The sequence below is a fragment of the Calonectris borealis genome, chromosome 13 (assembly GCF_964195595.1).
Source record: "Calonectris borealis chromosome 13, bCalBor7.hap1.2, whole genome shotgun sequence".
Lineage (NCBI taxonomy): Eukaryota > Metazoa > Chordata > Aves > Procellariiformes > Procellariidae > Calonectris > Calonectris borealis.
The window spans coordinates 16,462,782-16,485,147 of NC_134324.1; the positions used below are offsets into that span (position 1 = coordinate 16,462,782).

General features: G+C 46.9%; 1 protein-coding gene across 3 annotated transcripts in view; it reads right to left on the reverse strand.

Annotated features, from left to right (window-relative positions):
- Positions 1 to 10,200, reverse strand: part of NRK (Nik related kinase) — a 107,272-nt gene extending 97,072 nt beyond the window's left edge. For 2 of the 3 annotated variants that reach the window (XR_012675580.1, XM_075162332.1), the window contains exons 1-2: positions 10,050 to 10,199; positions 5,185 to 5,250 (exon numbers count right to left, since the gene is read on the reverse strand). Coding sequence is in view for 2 of the 3 variants with exons in the window: in XM_075162332.1 (XP_075018433.1) it covers positions 5,185 to 5,250; positions 10,050 to 10,106 (123 nt within the window). In the remaining variant the exon portion in view is untranslated. Of the gene's footprint in view, positions 1 to 5,184; positions 5,251 to 10,049 lie in introns of all 3 variants that reach the window. The other variant, XM_075162333.1, reaches the window with a different exon arrangement.
- Between the last annotated feature and the right edge of the window lie 12,166 nt (positions 10,201 to 22,366).

Here is a 22,366-nt window from a genome sequence, read left to right on the forward strand (position 1 = left end):
CATTCTTCAGAAGGTGGCTACTTCTGACCCACCACCGGAAGGGACTGCTTTGAAGTTTTCAGCTAATAGATGTTCACCTTCTGGATTGCACTGACCATAACTGTAATGTTTCTTACATTTAACCTTCCAGTAACTGCCCAATTAAGGTTTTCAATACAGTCCACAGACTTTAGCGCTTCATAACTTAGTATGGTCTTGTGATTCTTTCCGTGCAGTACCAAGTCTCAAAAAAACCCATGTTGCTTCCCCCCACCCCTCCCAATTTGGTCTCAATTACTTCAGCCAGTTATTCAAGCAGACCTTCAAATTGTTTAAGATAAACTGAGAAGTTGTATTTATGCTTCACTACACTCCTGCCACTGTACATCAACAGTAGAGTAACTCGTAACTCATGTCAACAATTGAAGCATGATTCAATGCCAAGAAGCAGCTGTATTTAAGGAAGAAAAAAAACAAAACCACCAAAAAAACCCCCAAAGCACTTCCTTACTCAGACCTGCTTCCTTTTTGTATCCAGAGTCATATGTGACTACATTGAAATAAAAATATTAGCTGTGCAGAGCCACTACAGGAAGGCAGGGTTGCTTCCACCCTCTGCTAAGCCTCAGCAGCAGCACTGCTTTGTCTTCATCAGCTGCACTGCTGGGAAGCCACTTCTTCCCTTTTGATCCTCACAGTCCCAAACCAGAGCACCTCTCTCAAGCTCCCCGTGCCTTCAGGCTCCATCAAAGATACAACCATTCTGCACACACAGCAGCTGCAAATCTGTCACGGTTTATCATCAGCCTGCAAGATCATACTCCAAAACACGTCAACCCAAACTCGCCAAAGACACTGACCTCTCATTCCCTAGGCCACTCAAAAATGCTGACCCCAGGAGAGGGCTAATCCATGTCATTAAGACAAAGGAAGTCAAAAGCCCCAGTCAGGTGCCTCTCGACATCAGAAAACAGGCAGATTGCACAGATGCTGCTGCTGACCTCATTAGGCCCATGAAAACTTTTTTAGTAGGATGAGGACTCTCAGAGCACAGCTGAATGGGTAGGATTAGGAGCAATTCCTCTTTATCTTGATAACTAAAAAACCAAAGCAGCTATAAACTCAGAGTCCCACAGTCTCTTCCAGAGCTCAAGAGCAATTGTCTGACCCAAACACTTCAAAAATGGCACCCACTTCAGTTGCCCCATCTCTCCCTTTCCCCATTCACCCATTAGAAAAATAACCCTGCACTGAAAATTAAAAGAGAGAAAACGCATTAACAGGCTCCTACTGAAGATACACCACTCCAAGAAGATGAAACCAACAGCTGAAGTCTTCGCAAAAAAAAAATTTCACACCCCCCAAACTTACTGTTTAGTTACTACTAAATAACACAGACCAAGACGCAACTGTGGTACACCAAGGGTGATACACCATCACTATCCAGCTCTTCAGAGCAATAGAGCACAACTGCGGAAAGAAAACAAGGCATCCAGATAATTAAACTTCTAGAGGTAATGGGAGTAGGCAAAAGAATTATTCAAATCACAACACTGTCAGGTCTCGTCAGCCGTACCTACGTTGCAGGATACAGCCTCAAGCACACTACGAGCAGCCCACGGAGCCACAGATGTTAGCTTCACAGTGCTTTCAAAGGTACCACCTTTAACAGCACACCATGTGACAATAATGCAGCAACTACTAGCAGAGAAATAAAGATGGTATTTATAAATCTCCTAGATCGTTTTCTGCAGTTTTACTGCGATCCCAAACAACGCTCGATTCAAGCTTCCCCAGGCAGCCTGCAAGAGGGGGTTCCAAGGCACCGCGGCTGCAGCCTGGGGAGGAAGCAAAACCCAAGAACTTGTGGGTGACACCTTCAGCAATCTTGCTTCCTCCCAGATGACACCGACAGTTATGCGATGCAAAACATTGCTCTGCCCCGTCTGAAGGTCCTTACTGATCAGCAGCTCTAAAAAACCCCAAAAACGCTGGCCCTCGTACTTTGGAGAGCAACCCCACGTTCCCCGCACAGTCTTTGTGGTCCCTGGCCTTGAGGATTCCCAGGAAGATGGACAGCCCTTGCAAAAAGCAGTGCATGGGAAGTTCAGAAACTTCTCTTTCCCGTATGCATTCAATGGAGATGGTGCAGAGGCTGGACACAATCTGACCTTCAGCACTTCTTCAAAGTTCAGGAAACAAAGGCATGAAAGAGTAAACACTCATTACTTCTCCAACCACCAGCAAATGCACTGCTTCCAACTGCCTTCAGAGAAGACTCTCTGCTACCACCTTCCATGGCATTATTCAGAATCGCCTCTTACATAGTATTGTTCTTCAGATTTCAGCTCCCAGAAGCCAGCAATTAATTGAAAAACTCATCTGTCATTTCAAGAGATAACGAAGCCTAAGTCTCATGACTTCTGGGTACCATCTGATTTTTTAATATCTAATTCATAACTTTCCAAAAGGCTGAATTTGCCAGTACTGGCATATTTACGTCCTACTACTTCATAAATTGTCAAAAAATCTGCTAGCTTTTAGTCAGTTATTATATGCAAATCCCAACTTTATAACATTTCTAGACAGCTCTAGCATTATCATGGGTACAATTTATACCCCTTCCATTTCATTTAAAAAGACACTGAACTGAAACTGGTCTGGAATAATTTAGTATGAACAATACTCTCCTTCAATAAATCTGTTAAACATTGTTTTCCAAATCTAATGATGAATCCTCTAAATTTTATTTTCATTTTTATGGAGCTGCATATATTAAAACATATAGCCTTATGAATCATTTTCACAGCCAACCAAGCCATTTAGTAATCTTGGACATAGTTTATTTAGCCTGAAATAAGCTTTGCTTTGATTATGTGCAAACTACTATGTGTATCCGTTTCTGCCTCTATGGAAGATTCTGACACCTCTGGAGAATAAAAACGTGCTCTAATGACAGGAGTACATTATGTGGATAACTGAGATTACTTTATAACTTAAATATTTATGATCACAAGCCTATACTAGACAAACTACAAAATGATTCCAGCATTCCCTAATTCACTCCATCGGTCCTAGCATTGTATAGATCAAAGGACATATTACCCAGCAGTGAAAAAGAAAAGTGAATACCATAGCCTAACTTTTTATGGTCACTTCAGAGGCAGTTGTTCCGTTGCAGCTGCCCTCCCTCAGAGAAAACAGATTTTTGCTCTGGTTGCAAGGCCAGCACGAGGGAGATACCACCTGAGTAGATTCAGTTGGTGGCTCAGCATCTTCTGCAGAGGTATTTCCAAACACACTGGAGCTTTGGACCGTGCGAAAACTATTCACAATGGAGACCAAGCTGACTGCCTGCAGTTTGGAGCACACACTTTGTATCTGTCCACCTCAGCTGTCATCATCTGTTTTTTTCAGCTGCATCCTCCTGCAAAGTGCAACTCCATCCCCTAAGCAAGCCTCAGCAAAACACCCTACATTCAGTGTTCACATGTACTTACACGAACAAAGCCTTTGTTATGGGTGTGCTCGCACAGAGCCAGGGTTACACACCATCCATCATCTCTCCATCGCATGACACATGTGCCCAAAGCTTCCCCTCGGCGCCCTCAGCCTTGCAAGACCCCGTCTCTCAGTGCCTTGCGTAGATGTTGCAGCTAGTCCAAGTGCAGAATGAGCAGAGATTCAAATCACTCGTTACCCAGAGCTGTCAGACCCTGGTCCCTTGCGTGGTCAGTGGAGATCAGCCTTTGGGTACAATTTTTCATTGTCATTGTCAATATTTCTTCCACACTTTGGCAACTAAGATTCTAGTGAACCACACGATAGCTCAAAACATTTTCTTTTGCAGCAGAGAAGCAAACTATGTTGCTCCTTCCTGTTTCTGCCATGATTAAGCAGATGATTCACTCTCAACATCCTTAAAAGATGACTAGATTGAAATTTTTTCTCTCCCAATATAAAGTAAATCCAGGCATGAAAAGAAAGGCAACTATTTCAGAGGCCATTTGGGAGCTTTAGGATCTTTCTACAGGTAGAAAACTCTGATTACACTGACAACAGCACCCCTGAACGTCTCCTGACTTCTAATCTGTCCACGCAAACCCCTGAGCCTCTATTTTTAACTTAGTAGTACTGACCTCAGTATCTGAATGACAATCTCAGAAACAACACAGACTTAATCACAGCAATAAAGAGTTACATGAGAAAGATCCTGCTTCTGACATTTCTAAAAAAATGTAGTATGGGAAAGCAGAAACTCTCCAGAACTGCATCTGTAGAGGATTTTCCAGGATCTTTGAAAGAATATCTATAGCTTCAAAGGGAAACCAAAATCCGATCACAGCAGATCTGCCACCAGAGGACAGACACCGAAACATAACACGCATTCAATGCACTGGAATCGGAGAAAGACGAACAGTCCTCCTGCATTTCTGCATCGGGGCCCCCTTCTGCTGCCCCTCCTCTGATGTACCTCCAAGGGCGCAGCCGCACGGCCTTTTCCTTCCTCTGTCTTCTTTCTCCAAATGGGAGCAACACAGACTCGGTTCCCTATTTTATCACATCGATTTTCTCTTCTTAGATCATTCTTAGGAAAGGTTTCACAGTGAAAGAACACTTCCTAGGCTAGTTCTTATAACCAAAGGTGTGCATCGCACAGTGTACATAGCATGTTATGGCAGACAACATTTAATTGCTGTATTTTCTTGACTGGTAATTCTGCTTTGATATCAGAGCGACAAAGGTAACAACGGAAATAAAAAACTTCATCGCCTGCCTGCAGAGCAGGGTTAATTGACACCTCTGTCTTGAAGAGTGCTGCTGGGTTAGTCTTGGCTGAGCGCTCCACTCAATCCAGGCCAAATTTAGCCATCGTTGATGTTAATTTGTGCCAGTCACCTAATTAAATAAACTTGAAGAAGAGAAAATAATCGCAGGACAGAAAAAAACAGGGCAGAGGGAAGTCAGTACGAAAGCTAACACACTTATCTGACCTGTGGCAGCAAAGAGACATGAAAACAGGGCAGAAGGAAGGGGCACAGAGTTTCACAGGTGACACCATTTTGCATTACTCAGAAAAGACAGCAAGATAAAACAGGCTATTACTGGAACAATATTGTCCACCTTCTTAAATGGTGCTCATTTCTGCTTTAGGAAAAACAGCTTTCTCAAGAACAGCATCATAAACTAAAGAGGCATCCAAACCTTATAGACTTGTCCGTACGTCCCATTTCCAACAACCTGCACCAGTTCAAATATTCCTGCAGGGTCCTGCAAAAAGCAGAAGAAATAACATTATTTGCAGCAAAGCAACCACTTCATAATGGAGTTTAACTATACACAATCAAAATGAAAACATCTGTGGCACATGTCCTAATGATCTGTAATACACACTAAAGGGGCAATAGCCAAATAACAGTGTAAGAAATACATTAATACTAAAGTTTTCAGTCAAGTTGCTCAAAACTCTACACACAAAACAACTTGGTGAAGATTTGTAGCATGGCAATACAGCAGATACAACAACTAAATGGAGATGTGTGAAGAACAGAAGAATTCAACAGATTCAGCTTAGCAGTAGAATAAGGAATAAACTCCAGGCTTCCTAAGCCTTAAAACACTGAGCTAGCCTAGAGGCTGAGCTGCTGTCTTCTGCTATGAAACACTTAGCACCAGCAATGTAACAAAGGAAAGAACCTAAATAATAGAATTGAAAAAATACTATATAAAGCACCTGAGCCCAATTACCTTACAAAAGGGAAATGTATCATCCCAGGCAATCTTAACACTACAGGTGGGCTGAGAAAGCTCATTTGTCCTGTTTTGCAAACATAACAAGGTGAATTTGACTGATGTATTGAAGTCTTGGCTTTGAACCCAAACTAGATTGCTGTTAATTTACACGAAAGATTCATGTGTCAGGTGATCACTGTACCGTACCACATGAGCCAACTTTCATCCCACTGGTTTAGCACCAGTTGCTCTAAAACCAAGCCCTGCAGCAGATGTCCTTCTCCAGTAATGAGATGCTGCAGCCTTTCAGATATAGGAAGACCATCTTGTTGCAAGGCATGGGCAAGTAAATGTTCGCTCCTGCATGACTGAGCACATTAAGAAATGTGTTGCTTCAGTTAAAACTCACTTGAGAGATTTATATAAAAACATTAAGAACTCAAGAGACCAGTTTCTTGGTTTCTGGCTGAGCCATTTTTCAGTCAGCTCATTTCTTGGGATGATATCATTGAGAGATTTACATAAAATATTATTAACTCCATGTGTCAGTTTTACCACATCTGTTTCAGCAATCTGTCATGTCAGTTGATGCCTATTGGTACTGCTGAGGGATGCGATACAGAAAAACATTATCCCAGAAGTACATTTTCCATGAACCTGGTTGCAAAACATCCTTTTTTAAGGTATCAAGCTACTTCTCCACTCCACTTATATGTTATTCTTTCAATATAAATAATGCTTTCTTCATATCTGATACAGAAACGCTTACTTAGGCAAAATCCCAGTGGAAACATACAGGCTTTCTTCTGAGCAGATTCTGCCCGTACTGGCACAACTGTCATGATAAATGGCAATAGCTTTCACTGTCAGAGCAACACAGCACAGACTTCCACAACTGAAAGTACTAATGAGTTAATTTAGTTTTGTCTTTACGTTAAATGAGTTTTAATCTTATACTTCCTGGATTGTCAACTTCACAAGACTTTTTTTTTTTTTTAACTAATTAATAATGCATAAACCAGATCAAATCACTTACTTTTGATCCAGTCTGTGTCATTTCTTTTCCGTCTCTTATTTTTAAGACAAGGTAGTAAGGCATGGCCTTCTAGACTTCAACCCCAATTCCAAAAGTCCTCACACAAAAGGAGATCAATGGGACCACTCGTGTATGGAGCTAAGCCCGTAAGGCATAAGAAGGCTTGCAACACTGGGATCTTTGTAAAGTGCTTCGCTTCCTTCTCATGTCTTCATTTTTCATTTCCACTAGTCTTTGATACAAACGAACCATACACTTTGCTTCAGCAGAGCTGAAATCAGCAATAATCCACTGCCGCTGCTAAAGCAACAGGTGGGTGCTACAAACCTCGGCCTCATGTGCGACCTTCCCACAGACCTGTGCCTTGGGTTGCACGTGGTCCGTGCAATAAAATGCACGGCGGCTCCCTGGTGAACTCTTCCAGACAAGGGCCTCCATGCACAATATCTACTGTACTCCTCCGCGGCAAGCGTGAGCGGCACCCCATTTCCACACCTCTTCTGCAGAAAGCAGCGCTGCTGAATTAAGAGGTGTTCATAGTGCGCAGAAACCTAGAGGAACCTAAACTGCATTTTCAACTCCGAGTTTGCAACTGTCCCTCTCACTTAAATGCGTGCTCTGTCCTCACTCTTCTTCTCCAAGCTTATTCATTATGCAAATATAATAATTTAATGTGCCTCAAAATCAGATTCTCTCTCGCCCTCCAATCAATTTCATTCTGATGTAGCATCCTAATAGCTTGCTCCTAAAGGTTTCAGACACTCTAGGAAAAATCCAAACAATTATCTAAATAAATGTTAGCATTAACTTTAATATAGCAAAAATCCTACCCTGTCCTTGCTAGCCAATTGAGCATTAATGTCTCAAGCCTCCGCAGCTGAGTGCGGCCAAAATACTTCACCATCTCTCTTTTAATCAGGACACCATAGTGAACCGAGCCTTGTTAGGAGGCATAAAGGATATTAATCTGGGCTCTGACTTTGGTCCTTGGATTGCCCTTGTTTGCTTGGATATCAGCACTGCATTGTTCGCTGGCATTCTTCACAATGGGCCAACTTCTTAATTATCTTGGAGTTAGGTATCGTCTTTGATGTAGTGCTTCCTCTAAGCTACCATTTAAGCCCCGTGGTCCATCTAACCCTTCACCAGCCAGGCCCTGCCAAATTGCTCGGTTCACTTTGACAAACGCCAAAATCCTGGCCTGAACATTCATCACTTTAAGGTTAATTACTGTAATGCACTGTACCATATGGTGGCCGCCTTGCTTTCCTGCAAGTCATCTCCACAGTACTCAAAAGGCAAGAGCAAGACTGCTGACCCAGAGGCACCCAGGCCACATCCATCTCCTCCGCAAGGCAGAACGAAAAACAACGCACACAGCAAGAGCCCAACCAAAACGCACTTTTCACAGTCTCTGCAGCTAAACAAGATGCAGGTGTCTGAAGCTCAAGTTCTTCTACAGGGCCTCTGCACCTCGTCATGTAACGCAGAGATCATCTGACTGCCCTGATGAACCCAGTGCAGAAGCACCCCAAAAAGATGCTCCCGCAACATTTGGAAACTACAGCCCAAACTACCTCTTTCCAAGAAAGGGGAAAGCCCTGGCGAGCACCCATTTGGAGGGGAGCAAGGTCAGCTCGTGCAGTTTGAAAACCACCCCAATCACAGTTGTGCCTTCCTGCTGGACTTCTGACCGCAGCGAGGTTGGTGGGAGCGCAGCGCCAGGCAGCTCCCACTGGCCCCGGGAAAGCCTCAGACAAGGCAAAGGTGAAGCACCTACAGCCCAGCCTCACCCACCTCCCATTTGCCATTAAGCACAAACCCCAAACTAAGGCTGCTGAAAAGGTTTCCTCTGCAAGGACAGGTTTGTCCCTTCCCCTGTCAAGGCTGAAACTTGCCGTGCTTACAGCCTCTGGGAGGTTTCTGCATTGGACGGTCTTGACACAAAGCCTGCTGTCTGGTTTGCAGAACTACTCTTTTTCAAACTTACACTGGTTTCTTATCATTTATTTAAGGAGATAAGATTCATCTGCTAAAGCTCTAAAGAAGAACTTGCATTATTTTGTCTTACTCCCCTGAGCAGAGCCAGGTTAAACTTCTGCTTGCCCAGCCAGGAGCCTTGTGCCATCTTCACAAACTTTATTGTCTCTGCCGCCTTTCTTCTTTCTGCCTCTGGTCTGGAACACCCTCCTCGCCATGTGATTATTGCAAAGGCTTCTCCCAGCCCTCTTTTTTTTTTTTTTTCCTGGTATTTTTAGAAAGTAGCTTGCTTTGATTTCACTGTCTGGGGCTGACAGTGCTTTTTGCCACAATTGAACTCTTCCCTCTTCTTCTGTGGAGAGTGCCCCACAAAAAAACTGCCTTGGTTGGACTGGATTGATAGGTGGTCAGCTTCCATGTGAAAAAGCAAAGTGGAACTAAGGGGCATCATACACAACCTTGTTAATTGTTTGTGGATGTGAAACACTAACAGTGTGTCTTTTAAGGTGGCCAAAGTTTGGATTATGTTAAAAACCTAAAAACGCAAGAGCATAATGATAAAAATTCATAGCAAACTAGGTGAACGCTGACTTTTTTAGCTTTGGGGAGAAAAAAAAAAAAAGCTCAAACCTCAACAAAAAACCACAAAAGCTGAAACCCCCCCACATATTTTCTTCCAGAAAATCTTTGTTTCTCATTTGTTTTCTCTCCGCAGCTTCACATCACAGCATTCACATCACCCTTAGGAATGTCAGTAGGAATTATTTATTATCTTGGGAGGGGAACGAACCTCTCCGGTGAAACACCCCTAGCAGGGCAGAGCAGCGCTCCCGTGGGACGGTCTCGCCAGCGAAGGGAACGCGACCTCTCGAGCCTGCATGCAACGGGGCAGGGCGAGCCCCGAGCCGGGGAGAGCAGTCCAGCTCCACCGACCCCAAAGGCTTTTCCCCAGCAGAGCCCCCGCCCGCAGCCCCCATCCGCACGCATCGCATCGCCCCGCTCTCCTCGGCCGCGCCGGCAGGGACGCAGCCGGCGTCACCAGCACGGGTGTCCCACGGCCACCGCACGCCGCAGAGCACCCTGCAGCGCCGGCGCCTCTCCCCACGCGCGGCAGAGCGAAATCCTCTCAGATAAAGCGGGGAAAGAAATCGGGTGAAGCCTTTGCAACGCCCCAGCAGCGAGGCTGCGGAGGCGAGGAGCAGCCCCAAGCCCGGGGGTTTCATCGCCCGGAGGACGCCCCCGACGGCGGGGACGAAGGTGGCCCGCCGTAGCCCCGCGGGGCAGCCCCCACGCGGGACGCGCCCCCGCCGCCCCTCCTTACCCGCAGCGCCGCCAGGTCGATGCCGTCCAGGCTGCGGGCGGCGCAGTCCCGGGCCATGGCGCTCCGCCGAGGCGCGCAGCACCGCGGCCAGCCCTCAGCGGCGCCCCCCCGCCCCGAGCTAACGGTCCCGCGGGCGGCCCACGGCGGCCCGGCCGTGCCCCGGCGGGCGCAGGAAGGCGGGCATGCCCGGCCGGCCGGAAAGCCCTCCCCGCTCGGCGGGCGCGCAGGCAGCCCCCGGCCCGGGCGGCCGCCGCCGGCAACTTTGGCGGAGACAGTTCCTCGGGAAAAGTTTGCGAGGAAGTGACGTGCCGTGCCGCGGGGGGTCGGGGCCACCTGCCGCCGGCGGGGGCGGCCGCCACGCGCTCCCCCCACGCGCGGTGAGGGGGGATTTGCACGCCCTCCCCCCCGCGCGCGCGCGTGTCCCCCGGGTGAGCCGGCGCGTGCCCGCGCCGCCCCACGCGCGCGTCCCCCCTGCCGGTGGCGGAGCCGCGCGAGGCAGCGCGGGGGTCGGGTCGGGGCCGGAGGCCTCGGCCGGGAACCGCAGCGGGGACACCCGGAGCCGCAGCCGGCAGCGGGGAGGGGAGGGAGGGAGGGTCTGCAGGCCCCCGCGCTCCCGGGCGGCGCACGGAGCGCAGGCTGTGCCGCGGGGCCGAGGGAAATTACACCAGCCGTAAAAAAAAAAACAAAACAAAACAAACAACAAAACAACCAACAACAACCAACCAACCTCAAAAACCCCAACAAACTACATTAACAAAGAAAACGAAAAAGCGGAATAAACACACTTCCAGACCCCTTCCCCAAGGTGACGAGCGCTGCAAATAGGGGCCCACGGAGGTGACGGCAACGCTGCTTGCAGCGCCGAGCTCAGCGCTGTCGGGGGGGCCGGAGCAGCCTCAGACCCGGGGGGAACCCAGCCCCACGGTCCCACTCGCAACGGGGGGCAACCGGCAGCGGCAAGTCCCTCGTGGCACAGAGCAGGGGCAACCCCCTCGCAAGCCTGTCCCAAAGCTGCAGCGTGCTTCGGCAGGCGGCACGGCACTATAAACTCTGCTGCCCATTACAGTCTCTTTCGCCCTGTAATTACGACCACAGAAAGAATACAGTATACAACTGTATTGTAGTGGGGTGGAAGGACTTGTGGATATTTTTGGGCCTCCTATTTAGAGACCAAAAAAATCAGTGGAAATGCACGTTACTGAGATAAAGTCCTTAAATATTCCTGAATGATACTCAGGGGCAGAACATCGTCCCCTCGCAGAGAGCAAGCAAAGGCGATGAAATTCTGAATCGGTATTTTCACAATCACAGACGTGAAATCAAGTCAAAGTGGTCAAAGCATCTTTGGTGCCTATTAGCTCACGACGGAGGACGCAATGCCAGCAGCGGAGTGGCAGTGTTGTAATAAGAGCATTTGGCAATTTCCTTGAAAGAAATGCTGATGCATCGTTCAACTTCAAAGTACTCTTTTAAAACAGCCCACACTGGGCACGTTAACTAAACCGACCCTGGCTGTTTGCTCTCCGTCCATCTGTAGGCCAACATATTGATGCGCCGCTAACAGATAATGCAGCCGATTGCTGCATTAAAGCGCAAGTTTGTTGAAGAACTAATCGTGCATAACGCAGCTATGCACAACAGGGGCAGAAATGCGCAGGCAGTGACAGCCCAGCCCCCCTCTCCCCTGGGCAGCGTTTGGAAAATTCTGGCCCTCACGTCACCTTTGACAAAGTTAAGCCACAGTTTTGCTCCCCATTGTAGCCTTCCTGCCTTGCATAAATCCATCATTAGCCTTTTTGCTTGTGTTATTGCTCACAATCCCTCTTTATCTCTTCTCTAACCTTCGGGCTGTCCTTTGTCTCCTGCCACTTTCCACTTCCTTCCTGCCTCCCTGGTGAGAACTGGTGTGAAACTCCCGGCTGTTGCCTACCAAACCCCCTCTCTCTTGCTCCATCTCTTAGATTCTTTGCCAAAATGAATCCTACCTGCCTTGCTCGCCTCTGGTGAGTGCTCCAACCTAAGGATTAATTTTCACTTGACAGAAAGCTCTACCCAAAAATGATATGAAAATCTGGTTTTAGAAGTATAATATGGCTTGTAGTATTTCTGTGGGCATGTCTCAGTATCTCTTTGCTGCATGCTTTTATCACCCCCTTCCATTGTCTTCCCTCCACTGAACCCTGCCGCTGGTAGGGTTTCTGTGGACGCTCCAGTCCCAGCTGCACCATTGCGGGCAGAGCTTCGTAAGTGATTCTTCCCTTGCTGCCGAAAGCGGCAGCGCATCTTTTCCCCATAAAGGCCTTGCAGGTCTGACAGAAGCAACAGTTTTTGTCACTGATTCACAGCAGATCTGTCGAGGGGGGAAATGCCTCCAGGACAAGGCTACTTTTCAGAGTAGAACCAGATTCACAAGCCCCGAGTTCTTCATCACCAGCCTGATGACTGGTTCTGCAGAAACAGAAACTGTGCTCCGAGCGTCCCCTGCAGCCTCGTGCCCTGCTTCTGCTCCAGCCCTCCCCAAAGCACCGCACAGTCGGGGTGTTTGTGCTATCGCTGACTTGCAAACAGGCCGTCACACCTTGCTCTTCTGCATGAAGCCACATGGCAGAATAACTCCCAGGAATCAGGAAATTCAATGCCTTAGCGCAACCTGACTGTTAATAAATTAGAAACCCACATTCATCTTATCAATAACAAAAAGTGAACAGGATCCCTTAAGAATAAATTCAATTTAAGAAAAACCCAAAACACAACAAACAGAAGAGACAATTAAATGCTATCAGCACAGCTTTCCTCTCCAGCAGCTGTAGTCAAACCCCTGCAGCCAAATTCAGCAACCACAGACCTGAACATAAAAACCTTTCAAATGTCTATGTGCATGCAAAGGATGTTTTGTATTAAAAGGGAAGTGCAAGCATGAAGGGGGAAGAACTTCCTTTGTTTCAGCAAAGGAAATGCCATTGTACCCCAGAAGTACGGGGCTAATCATGAGCTCTTCTGTCTGCATCCCACCCACCCCCCCAAACTCAGGTTTGGGTCCATAATAGTACTACCAAGAGTAATTGCCCCTGCCAGATGCGACACTCGGCAAAGGAAGAGAGTGTTTAAAGTTGAGGCTCGAATTGCCATGCTGGCTTGTTTCCTTCAGCTTTGTTTACGCTGGGGTCTCAGCTACAGGTGTGAAGCTGGCAGAGAAAAAACCAAACAAGATAACTCATAAGAGAACAGGATTTTTGGTCTGCAGGAAATAAACAGCTTCTTAAAATGTGGTTTCAGTCTGAATTGGACAAACTGACTCCTTTCAGAACCGTAAATTCAGAGAAATTATCATTCAGAAAAACTCAGAGAAATTATCATTCAGAAAAACTCAGACACACAGGATCTTCTCCTGGAGATAATCCCCCCGATGCTGCTCAGGGAATGGACATCCCGGCCACTTCCATGGCTGCGGGAACAGCCAGGCTCAGCAGCTCATGCCACGTCCGTGACTCCAGAGCCAACCGTCCGCAAACCTTCCCAGCATTGTCAGGATCCAAATCCCAGCTCTACAACAGGGAGCTCAGAAACCCCGAAGCTCAAGGCAGGCTCCCTGCTACTGAGGTAGGAGGCAAAACCCCCCTCAAGCTTCTTGGTTCCCCCGCGCCCAGCTTCATGGCAGAGCCCGACCCCAGCATGCTGGCCTTCCCCAGGACCCTGCAACTCCCAGCACTTGCTCCAGAGTCAGATAGGATCCCTGTAAACACCAGCTTTCCTTGGCACCAAACATTCCCTGAGAGATTTATTTTGCTGGAATTTTTCTTACCTTCTGTAAGGAAATTGCATTCTGCCAGTGCCAGAGTGCCTGATTGGATTGATGCAGACTAACGCTCAGACATCAGCACCTTTCTCCCAGAATAAGAATCCCTTACAAAATACCCCATGACTTTCATTTTTTTAGATGAACTAGAGATTTTGGACATCTCTTTAGTGTTTCTTTAGGGCACAACCCTTAGCTGAGAGGCAGCCAAGTGACACAAAAGCCCAGGAAATCTGCTTGTAACTACAGACTTCACCCTCCACTTCCAGAAGCTCTCTCTGGATTGCTCAAAAAGGAAGGCCAATCTTTTTGCCTAATGCTTTCAGAAACCATTTTGTCCTCATTTGGTTGCACCAGAACCGGAACCAGAAGATTACCAGCTGTTAAATGCTGATTACAGGAGAGAGAATGGGTGGCAACAGCCAGCATGGTATCAAGCCCAACACTCATCCATGAGTAGGGTCTCTTGGCTGCCGCTTGAATTCATTACCATTTACAGCATCATTCTGGAAGAGATTTATTGTTACTAATGGTTTTTATGAAGTCCTGGAGTACAAAAAAAAAAAATCTTGATTTATTAGGCCAGCCACTAACTTTAAAGTTGTCCCCTTCCGTTTCCAATTATACCATAGTTTGGTACCGTGGGGGCTTTGCTAGACTGTCAGGAACAAGATTACACATTAAAAAACTGTCTAGGACTGTATACAGCCTGGGTACATCTTCATGCTAGCTTGGTGGCAGTCACACAACGCCATGAGTACTGTTTGATGAACACAGAAAAGTAGAGAATACTTTCATCAGGTCACACCTTGGAAAATACCAGCACAACTTCACGCAGCTGCTGCAAAAATTCTTTGGGTTGGGGAAAGATTTAAGTTTCAGGCTGTGGACACCCAGCTACTCGCATTCCAATTTAGTTAAAAGATGCTGAAAGAGATGAACCACCAATCCCTCCCCAACCCAATCCGCTTCACAACTGCAGTATTTCTGTGACCCATCCCTGCAGTGCTTGGAAATCACAGTAAGATGTCTTTGTTTTCAGTGGATTGTTGGATCAGGCTCTGAATATTTCTCATGCTTTCTCCTATTTGAACTAAAGAAAATTCCACTTCATTCCAAACACATTAAGGCTGGGCCAGAAAGTCATATTTAAACCTGAATCTGTCTTCAGATTTGCACTTTGCAGAGGCTGCTGCATTAGGATTGAAAGACAGGGTTACTACCTTGAGTAAACTGGGAATACCAGAAATCCAGACAAACAAACCAAAACAGTCATTTCTTGTACAATACTCAGTAGCACATACAGTAGTTTTCAGCTCTTTAAAAATTAAATAACTTTTTTCAGTTCCTGGCAGCCGTGCTACCGCAGTTTCACAGGATATCCAAAATGAGACCAAACAGCTTCCTTCCCAAAGGATTCCTGAGCAGACAGGCAAGCTGGAAAAAGTGCCTCTCACTACTGTAATCACAGCCAGGATGTCCACCTCATTTCCCAGGGTAAAACTTAAAATATAGGTCTCCCACAAAACTTGCATTAGTCCGAATGCCGCTCACTGGGACTCTGGCAGAATTTTTTTTTTCCTTTTTCAGTTGCACACAAACGAGCCCGCCCGAGGAAAGCGTGTCCCAATACCTTGCACGTAGAGAGCACAAGGCACCCTCTCCTTGCAGGACTGATAACCCTCTTTCACTGCATGACCCATGACTTCACAGCATTGTTTCAGCACGGCACTTCGGAGTTTCTCAAGCAAGAACGCTGCTGCTGGAAGTTTCCCGTTTCCCGTCAGCCCAGCACACGTCCCTGCTATCCCTGAAAACAGCCACACACTTTCAGGGAGAAGAGTCGTATTTTCTGGAATGAGGATATTTTGCACTTCTGGCTTTTGGACTCTCAGTTCCAGCGCCAACTGAATCCTCAATTGTGATTTTGTGCAGTAATACACAAATCATACAGATAACCGTTTCCCTGTGTGAAAGCTATTTCTGTTACATTGTCTTCCCATGAGAGTTTTTCCCACTCTGATTTTCTTTTCTTTCCCACGTCACCAGGTATTTCACTTCGACTGTATGCCTAGTATCTGAATACCAACACAGTATCTGCATGCTACGGTAATACCACTGCACAAAGGCTGGCTGGCAATTCTGCAAAATTAAGAGCAAGATGATGTATTGAAATAAATCGAACTCATACATTTTATATTACTGTTGCATATTACTGTTGGGCAGCCATCTGCCTAGCTGTAAGCTTTCCCCTTCCCTTCCATCTTCTGCAAAGTTACTTCTTCATTCAAAGTGGCAACCATTTTAAATGCTTTGCAAGGAACAGTAGCTATATGTTACTAGGTCATCAGATCCCAACGGGGTTTATGAATACCATAATGAATTTCAGCCCAACATCTGTCTGCTCTCTGAAACAGATGCAATTATAGGAAAAAATAGCTGCTGCCTCTTCACAAGCAGATTTCTCAGTAAAAAACCCAAAATACAAAGAAAACTGACATAGCATAATTTAATTGCCAGCACATTAAATTTATCAGTCAAAATATCATGTGGTACACGCTTTTTTTGTGAAAGCAAGACAAGTCGTGGAAACTTTTCTGGCAGACAGGCAGAGGTTTTTTGACTTTTAGAAAATCTTGCAGGCATGGTTTTGGTTTTGCCAACCAAATGCTAACCTTGGATGACTCAGACCACGGTTCCCTTTTATCCAAACCACTGAAGTTTGGTGGTTAGCTAAGTAGGAACTGGTATCTGAATCACCCTTGATTTGGAGGAATTGTCAGATAAAAGTCTTGGGCGCAGGGTTTTGGGGGCAGGGTGTTTGTTGGGGTTGTTGTTGCCCTTTTCCCCAAAGGAAAGAAAAACAAATACAACAACTTTAAGAGTGGGGACACTTTTCAATGTACTTCAAAAAAATTTTTTAAAAAATCAACTTTATCCTATTTTTTAACCTTTTCAGTGTCATGTGTCGGTCTGGATACATTCTCAGTAAATTAAACAGATTTTTTCAGTCGTGTTGCAAGCCTAACCTGTGCCTCACAAACTTACACAATTTTAACCTTGTCTTTAGCTACAAAAAAAGCCTACCTCGTTGCTCAAGTCCCAGTTACATATCTGCAGTTCCCAGGCCCCCTGCTTCTCCTTTTCTTAGAGGAGGGAAAAAAAAGGCAAAAGAGGAACTGTAATTTATGAGCCCCCATCCAGCCCTCTGGAACAAAACCTGCCCTCTGCGACCTATTAAACATCTTCAGGGAAATCTCCTCTGTTCTCACTCCAATTTCTATTTAGTTCCAAGTTGCTTTTCGTCTCGGTAGTTTGTCAACTTTGAACATTTCAAACACACTTGGATGCCCCAGCACAGTGCCTGAGCCTTTTAAATCCTCTTCTTTTCCTCAAGGGAAGTGTCTCCCGTCTTTGGGATGTTGCCTAATTTTTGTGTGTGTGCGTGTGCGAGTGACTGCTGGATGGGAAAGGCAAGGGGAAGCTCATTTGAGCCTTGAGCAACAGAGCCCTCTTCCAACACTAACTCATGAATAAGTCTATGCCTTTTCCTGTATATCCTTGCCAGTCCTATCTAAACATTCTCTATCTTTGTATATTAATAACCAGCATATAACTTCCAGCCAAGTTTCAGTGATGTCTGTAACACCACGCTCAGTCTGCTAACAGGCAGCACGGCTCTGGTGAGGGTCTGTCAGCATTCTCGCCGCGCTTTGCGGCGCATCTGGGAAAGCGGTGGGTAGGTGCACTCGCCTTGGTGTTGCTGCTGCACAGCGCAGCTGTCAGCTGAGACTGTAAACATTTTAAAAATTAAATTTGACGAGTTGTTTAGTGGCTTGGGAAGAATGGGAAGCCTCTGTACATCCGCCAGTCATTCACCGATCTTTAGTCATGGAAGTTTTGTGGGCAAGGAATGTGTTTGTGCGGGTCTGAGACAGGGTGTATTCACTGTTTTTATTGATAACCTGGAAACAAATACCAAATGGAAACAAATACCAAATAATACCGATTATTATTGTTAAGAGGGCACGAAGAGGCAGTGTGGCAAGTGGCACAGGGCTGCGCTATATAGCACGCATGGCTCAGTAACCTAAACCCATTTAAACAATATTCACCTGAATAGCAGCTCGTACCAGGTTATGTGCAAGCCCGGCTTGCATGTGGGGGGGTGGAAGGGCTGTGGCACAGACCCTCCTTCCCATGCCGGCCCAGCTGTACCCAGCACAGCCCGGACACCGCCCAGAGCACTGAATCCCAGAGGCAATCGCAAACGATATCAAGCAGAGCGAATCTGTGGGAACAACTTGGTGCAATACTGTGGCAAAAGGGCTGACGGGATCATGGCTGCGTAAGCAGAGAAGAAAGACCAGGGGAGGGACTTTACCTCCCATACGGCTTTGCTGGGACGGATGCTGGAACGGCAGCTCCAGCATCTTTCTAATAATGCGCAGAGCAGAAATGAAGACTTGGATTCAGTGCAAGGAAGCGGCACTAAAATTAACAACCGAGGACAAAATGGCTTACTGTGCCCACCTTGAATAGCTAAAGCTCTTACCGTATTAAAAAGGGAAGTGGCTTTATGTTTTCTTCTACAGAGAAAATACTGGGCATTTTAATCACAAAAGACACAACGAGAGCCAGTCGCTGAAGCAGAAACCAGACAATAAAAAAAAACCCCAAAACCTAACAAAGTAGAAACAAAGGCACCACATGTTAACAGATCTGTTGGTTTCCATTTCTCGTGGGTCTCTCGCTTTCTGGTTCCTAGGGTAAGTAAAAGAGTGCTCAGACCTCCCCAAATTACAGCTGCCTTCAGCAGCCTCTCAGACTGTTTCGCTAGTCCAAAGTCACTGGTGAACAAGATCTCCTGACCGTAGCAGCTGCTGTGCCACCCAGGAAATCCGTCCCCTCCGGAGGGCTGCCTGGCTGCTTTACATTAGCCAAGTGGCAGCCAAGCCCAGAACTGGCACCCGATAGCGCACTTGGGCTTAGCCTTCCAGCAGGGAGAACTGGGGATTTAAACCAGCTTCCCTTTTCACAGCAGCTTAAGTTCTTTAAGGAGTTTAGCTCCATAAACCAATTAAGCATCTTTAAGTCCTTGAGCTCTCATACCTTCTCCGAGCAGTTTGCATGCTCACATTGCTTTAAAGGCCGAAAGCTGATTTCATCTAGCTGAGACCCGAGCATCTTATGAGGTCACGGGGCGAGCAACCCCAAGCAGAATCAGTGAGTCTGGAATCCTCTGCAGACCAAATCTGGGGTGCTGCTCTCCCGTGGCCTCATTTCTGCAAGCAAATTCTTACAGGTTTGGAAAAGGCCGATTTCACCTTCAATTCTTTGCTTTTCAGAAGCCCCAGTTCTAGATTATAAAGTAAAAGATGGCCCACGAGCTCATAAACTTTACACGCTAGGAGTGGGAGTAAAACAGCTATTATCTGCATTTACACATCCACTGTGGTAGCGTGGGCAGACGTAACTGGTGTGTCAGCCCCTCGAGTCCCATCCCAACCCCTTATCTGCCCTTCCTGTCTTTTTCCTTTGGATTAGTTAACACTAAAAGAAGGAGAATGCTAATACAGTCATTTGATATTTGAATAGGAAAGCTTACAACCAAGTCTCTGAAGTACTGTTTTGGGCTTTTTTTGGTGTTTTAAATAGACAAATCAGCAACATCTTGAAAGCCAGAAAACCACATCATAAAGTTTTACGCGAATCTATCACCAGCCCCCTTTGTTTCCTGTAGGACGCATCCCACATAGCTAGATGTATTTATGTATAAAGTATAAAGATTTGCATTATATATACATAAATAAAATTACTGTGTATCTCCTAAAGGCTGTAATTTTCATAGACACTCTTTTTAAGTCAGTTAATAACTAGATATCATTATATTGTGTTAAAATACAGTTTTTAATTCCTGCACAGGAAAAGCAACATGCTGCGGTAACAATGTGATTCTGTAAACAGTTGTGGATTAACATTCAGTGACCACTGAATCTTCTCTGTGATTAAAAATCCCCACCAGCTGCCCAATCTGCTTTTGTCAGTAAACTCTGCATCATTTTATAGCAATAAAAATACAGTTCGCCCACTCACTTGAGGTCAGTCATGTGCTTATGCCTAAAAAGGAGCATTTACACGAGCGTTATGTGAGGGGCAGATCTGCTCCATCGCTCTGGGGCTACTACTGCTGTTGCTTGCTTACAAGGTCACCATCTCCATTTCTTCTAAAACAGTGACAAATCATCCCAGAAAATGCCCCATCCATCAGTTCTGCCTGCTCAGCACCCAGGGAGTGCCGAGGAGGTTCACCCGAGGAGGACGTGGCATTGAGGCACAGCCCCTGGACCCTGAAGCAGATCTGGGGGTGCTGGATGTTTGCATGGGCTTTCCTTTGTGCAATTCATCACCTGAACCCAACTCATCAACAGGTCCAACTGTAGCTCTAATCATGAAACTTCCCAGCCTAAACCCCCCCCAAACAGGAGGCATCCCAGCAGTTCCTCCCTCCCTGCAAACACCAGTGTTTCCTGCAAACACAGATGGTATTTCAAAAACTTACCTCGCCTTTGATTCACAATTCCCCAAGGCCACGCAGCTCCTACTAAAGCATTTCCAGCATAACTGTACCTACCAGCTCCGACTATGTGCCCCTCATCACGTAGCCAGCAGCACTCGCCCGGTGCCTCGAGCCCCAGGAGTGGGAACCTAGAACCAACCGCCCACCCGGAGCTGAGCTCCCCCGTCAGGCAGGGACCCAGCTGCCAGCAATCATGGCCGGTAGAGAAGGTGAACACAAGTGTGGCTGGTTTGCATAGATTTTATATTCTGCCTCTTTGATAAAACCTTTACATGGGTCCTATCCTTGCAGAGACAAAGTGGGGGTACAGTCTTTGTACAATGTGAGGACCTACAGCAATTGCAGCCATCGCTTGCATTTTGCAACGTACCCGCTCCGCTGCAGCACAACAGGAGTCACGGCCTCGCACAGCAACGCCCTCCATCATGGTCCACCACACTTCCTCCAAAGCTTTCCACTCCATCAGTTTTAGGGCACCCCAGCTGTAACTCGGAGGACAGACCTTGCCAGGCAGCTTCTCTTCCTCCTGCACCCAACCGGCCCTGTGCTCACCCTGAGCGACCAGCGCCGGGGTACAGCCCTAAGCGCTCCCAGCCCGCAGCCCTGCCGCACCCTGCGCGTGCTCTCGCTCGGGCACTAGCGCCCGTGGGGAGCTGCGCACCCCCGTGCCTTTGCAGAGCCTGCACCCTGGGCTGTCCACCGTCCTCCTCCCCCCTCAGGTCACCACCACAGCTCCCGCGGCCCCGTGTGTGGCAAGCTGTCCCCTGCACAGCCCTGGCCAGAGCCACCTCCTTCACCCGCTCGCGTTTCGGAGCAGAGCACTGGCAAGCAGCCCGCACCACCGCCTCGTGTGCTGCCGACCCACACGGGGGTAGGTCCCGTGTAGACAGGTAGTCGCACAGCCGGCTGCGATGCGGCGGTGGGAGGGTAGTGACAAGTTATTTCGTGGTTTTAGCCAGCCCAGCACTGTTCCCCTTCGGCCCTGGCCCTGGCTCTGCTGAGCCGTTTGGGACGCAGCGGAGGCCGGCTCACCAGCCTGGCCGGGCTGCAGACTTCCCCTGGCGCAGATTAAGACCTGTGCTCTGTGCACTTTCTCTTCTTTAATCTGCTTTCTAAAACCAGAGATGTTCCTTGTGGTGACTGTGAACACACACGCACGCGCTGTGGGTTCTCACACACCTCTGCTGAGCTGCATGCTTTATACCACCTCTTGCTCTGAAGCAGCCATAGCGCTTCCATTTGTTTTCCCTAGGTGTTTTTTTCTTTAAAAAAAACACAAACCAGAAAAACTTTCAGTTTAACTCTGCAATACTTGAACCCTTTTGTTCCTTTTGCTGGACTTAGGTTACCCCACAGAGATCAATTGTTTTCTTTCTTGTCCAGACATGTCTTCCTGCTCAGCAGATAACAATTTGCTTTACTTTTGTGTGGCTGTATGGATTTGTGTTTTCCCTTGACATTTCTGTGAACAATGTAGCAAAGGCCGGTGTTGTGTATCCCCATTCCCTTTCTCTTTTTGGCTTATTTTGATGATTCTCCCATACTGATGCTAGCTATTTTTCCAGTCTCATTTAATCCCCTTTGTGGCCACCTCTACTTTTCCAGTGCAGATGCTGGCACTAAATTGCCTGTTATCCTGTCCTAATTTCCATGTTACAACTGCTGGGAGGATAATCAGAATTTATCTATCTCTTTTTCTCTTTGCTCTGTCCCTTTGTATTGTTTATTCTTCGTCTAGATCGGGAGGGCCTGCAAGTCTTTTCATGACTATTATTTTTTCCACATGTCCAAGCTCAAACTGAGAATTAGAACGCTTCCAGGGCTGATCCTTATTTGGCCAGCATTTCTATCGCATTTTTCTTTTTAACCTTTTGAGAGCATTTTCTGCAGTTTTGCCTTCCCAGCTGATCAGATAGGAAACGAGAGGCGGCAGGGAGGGCT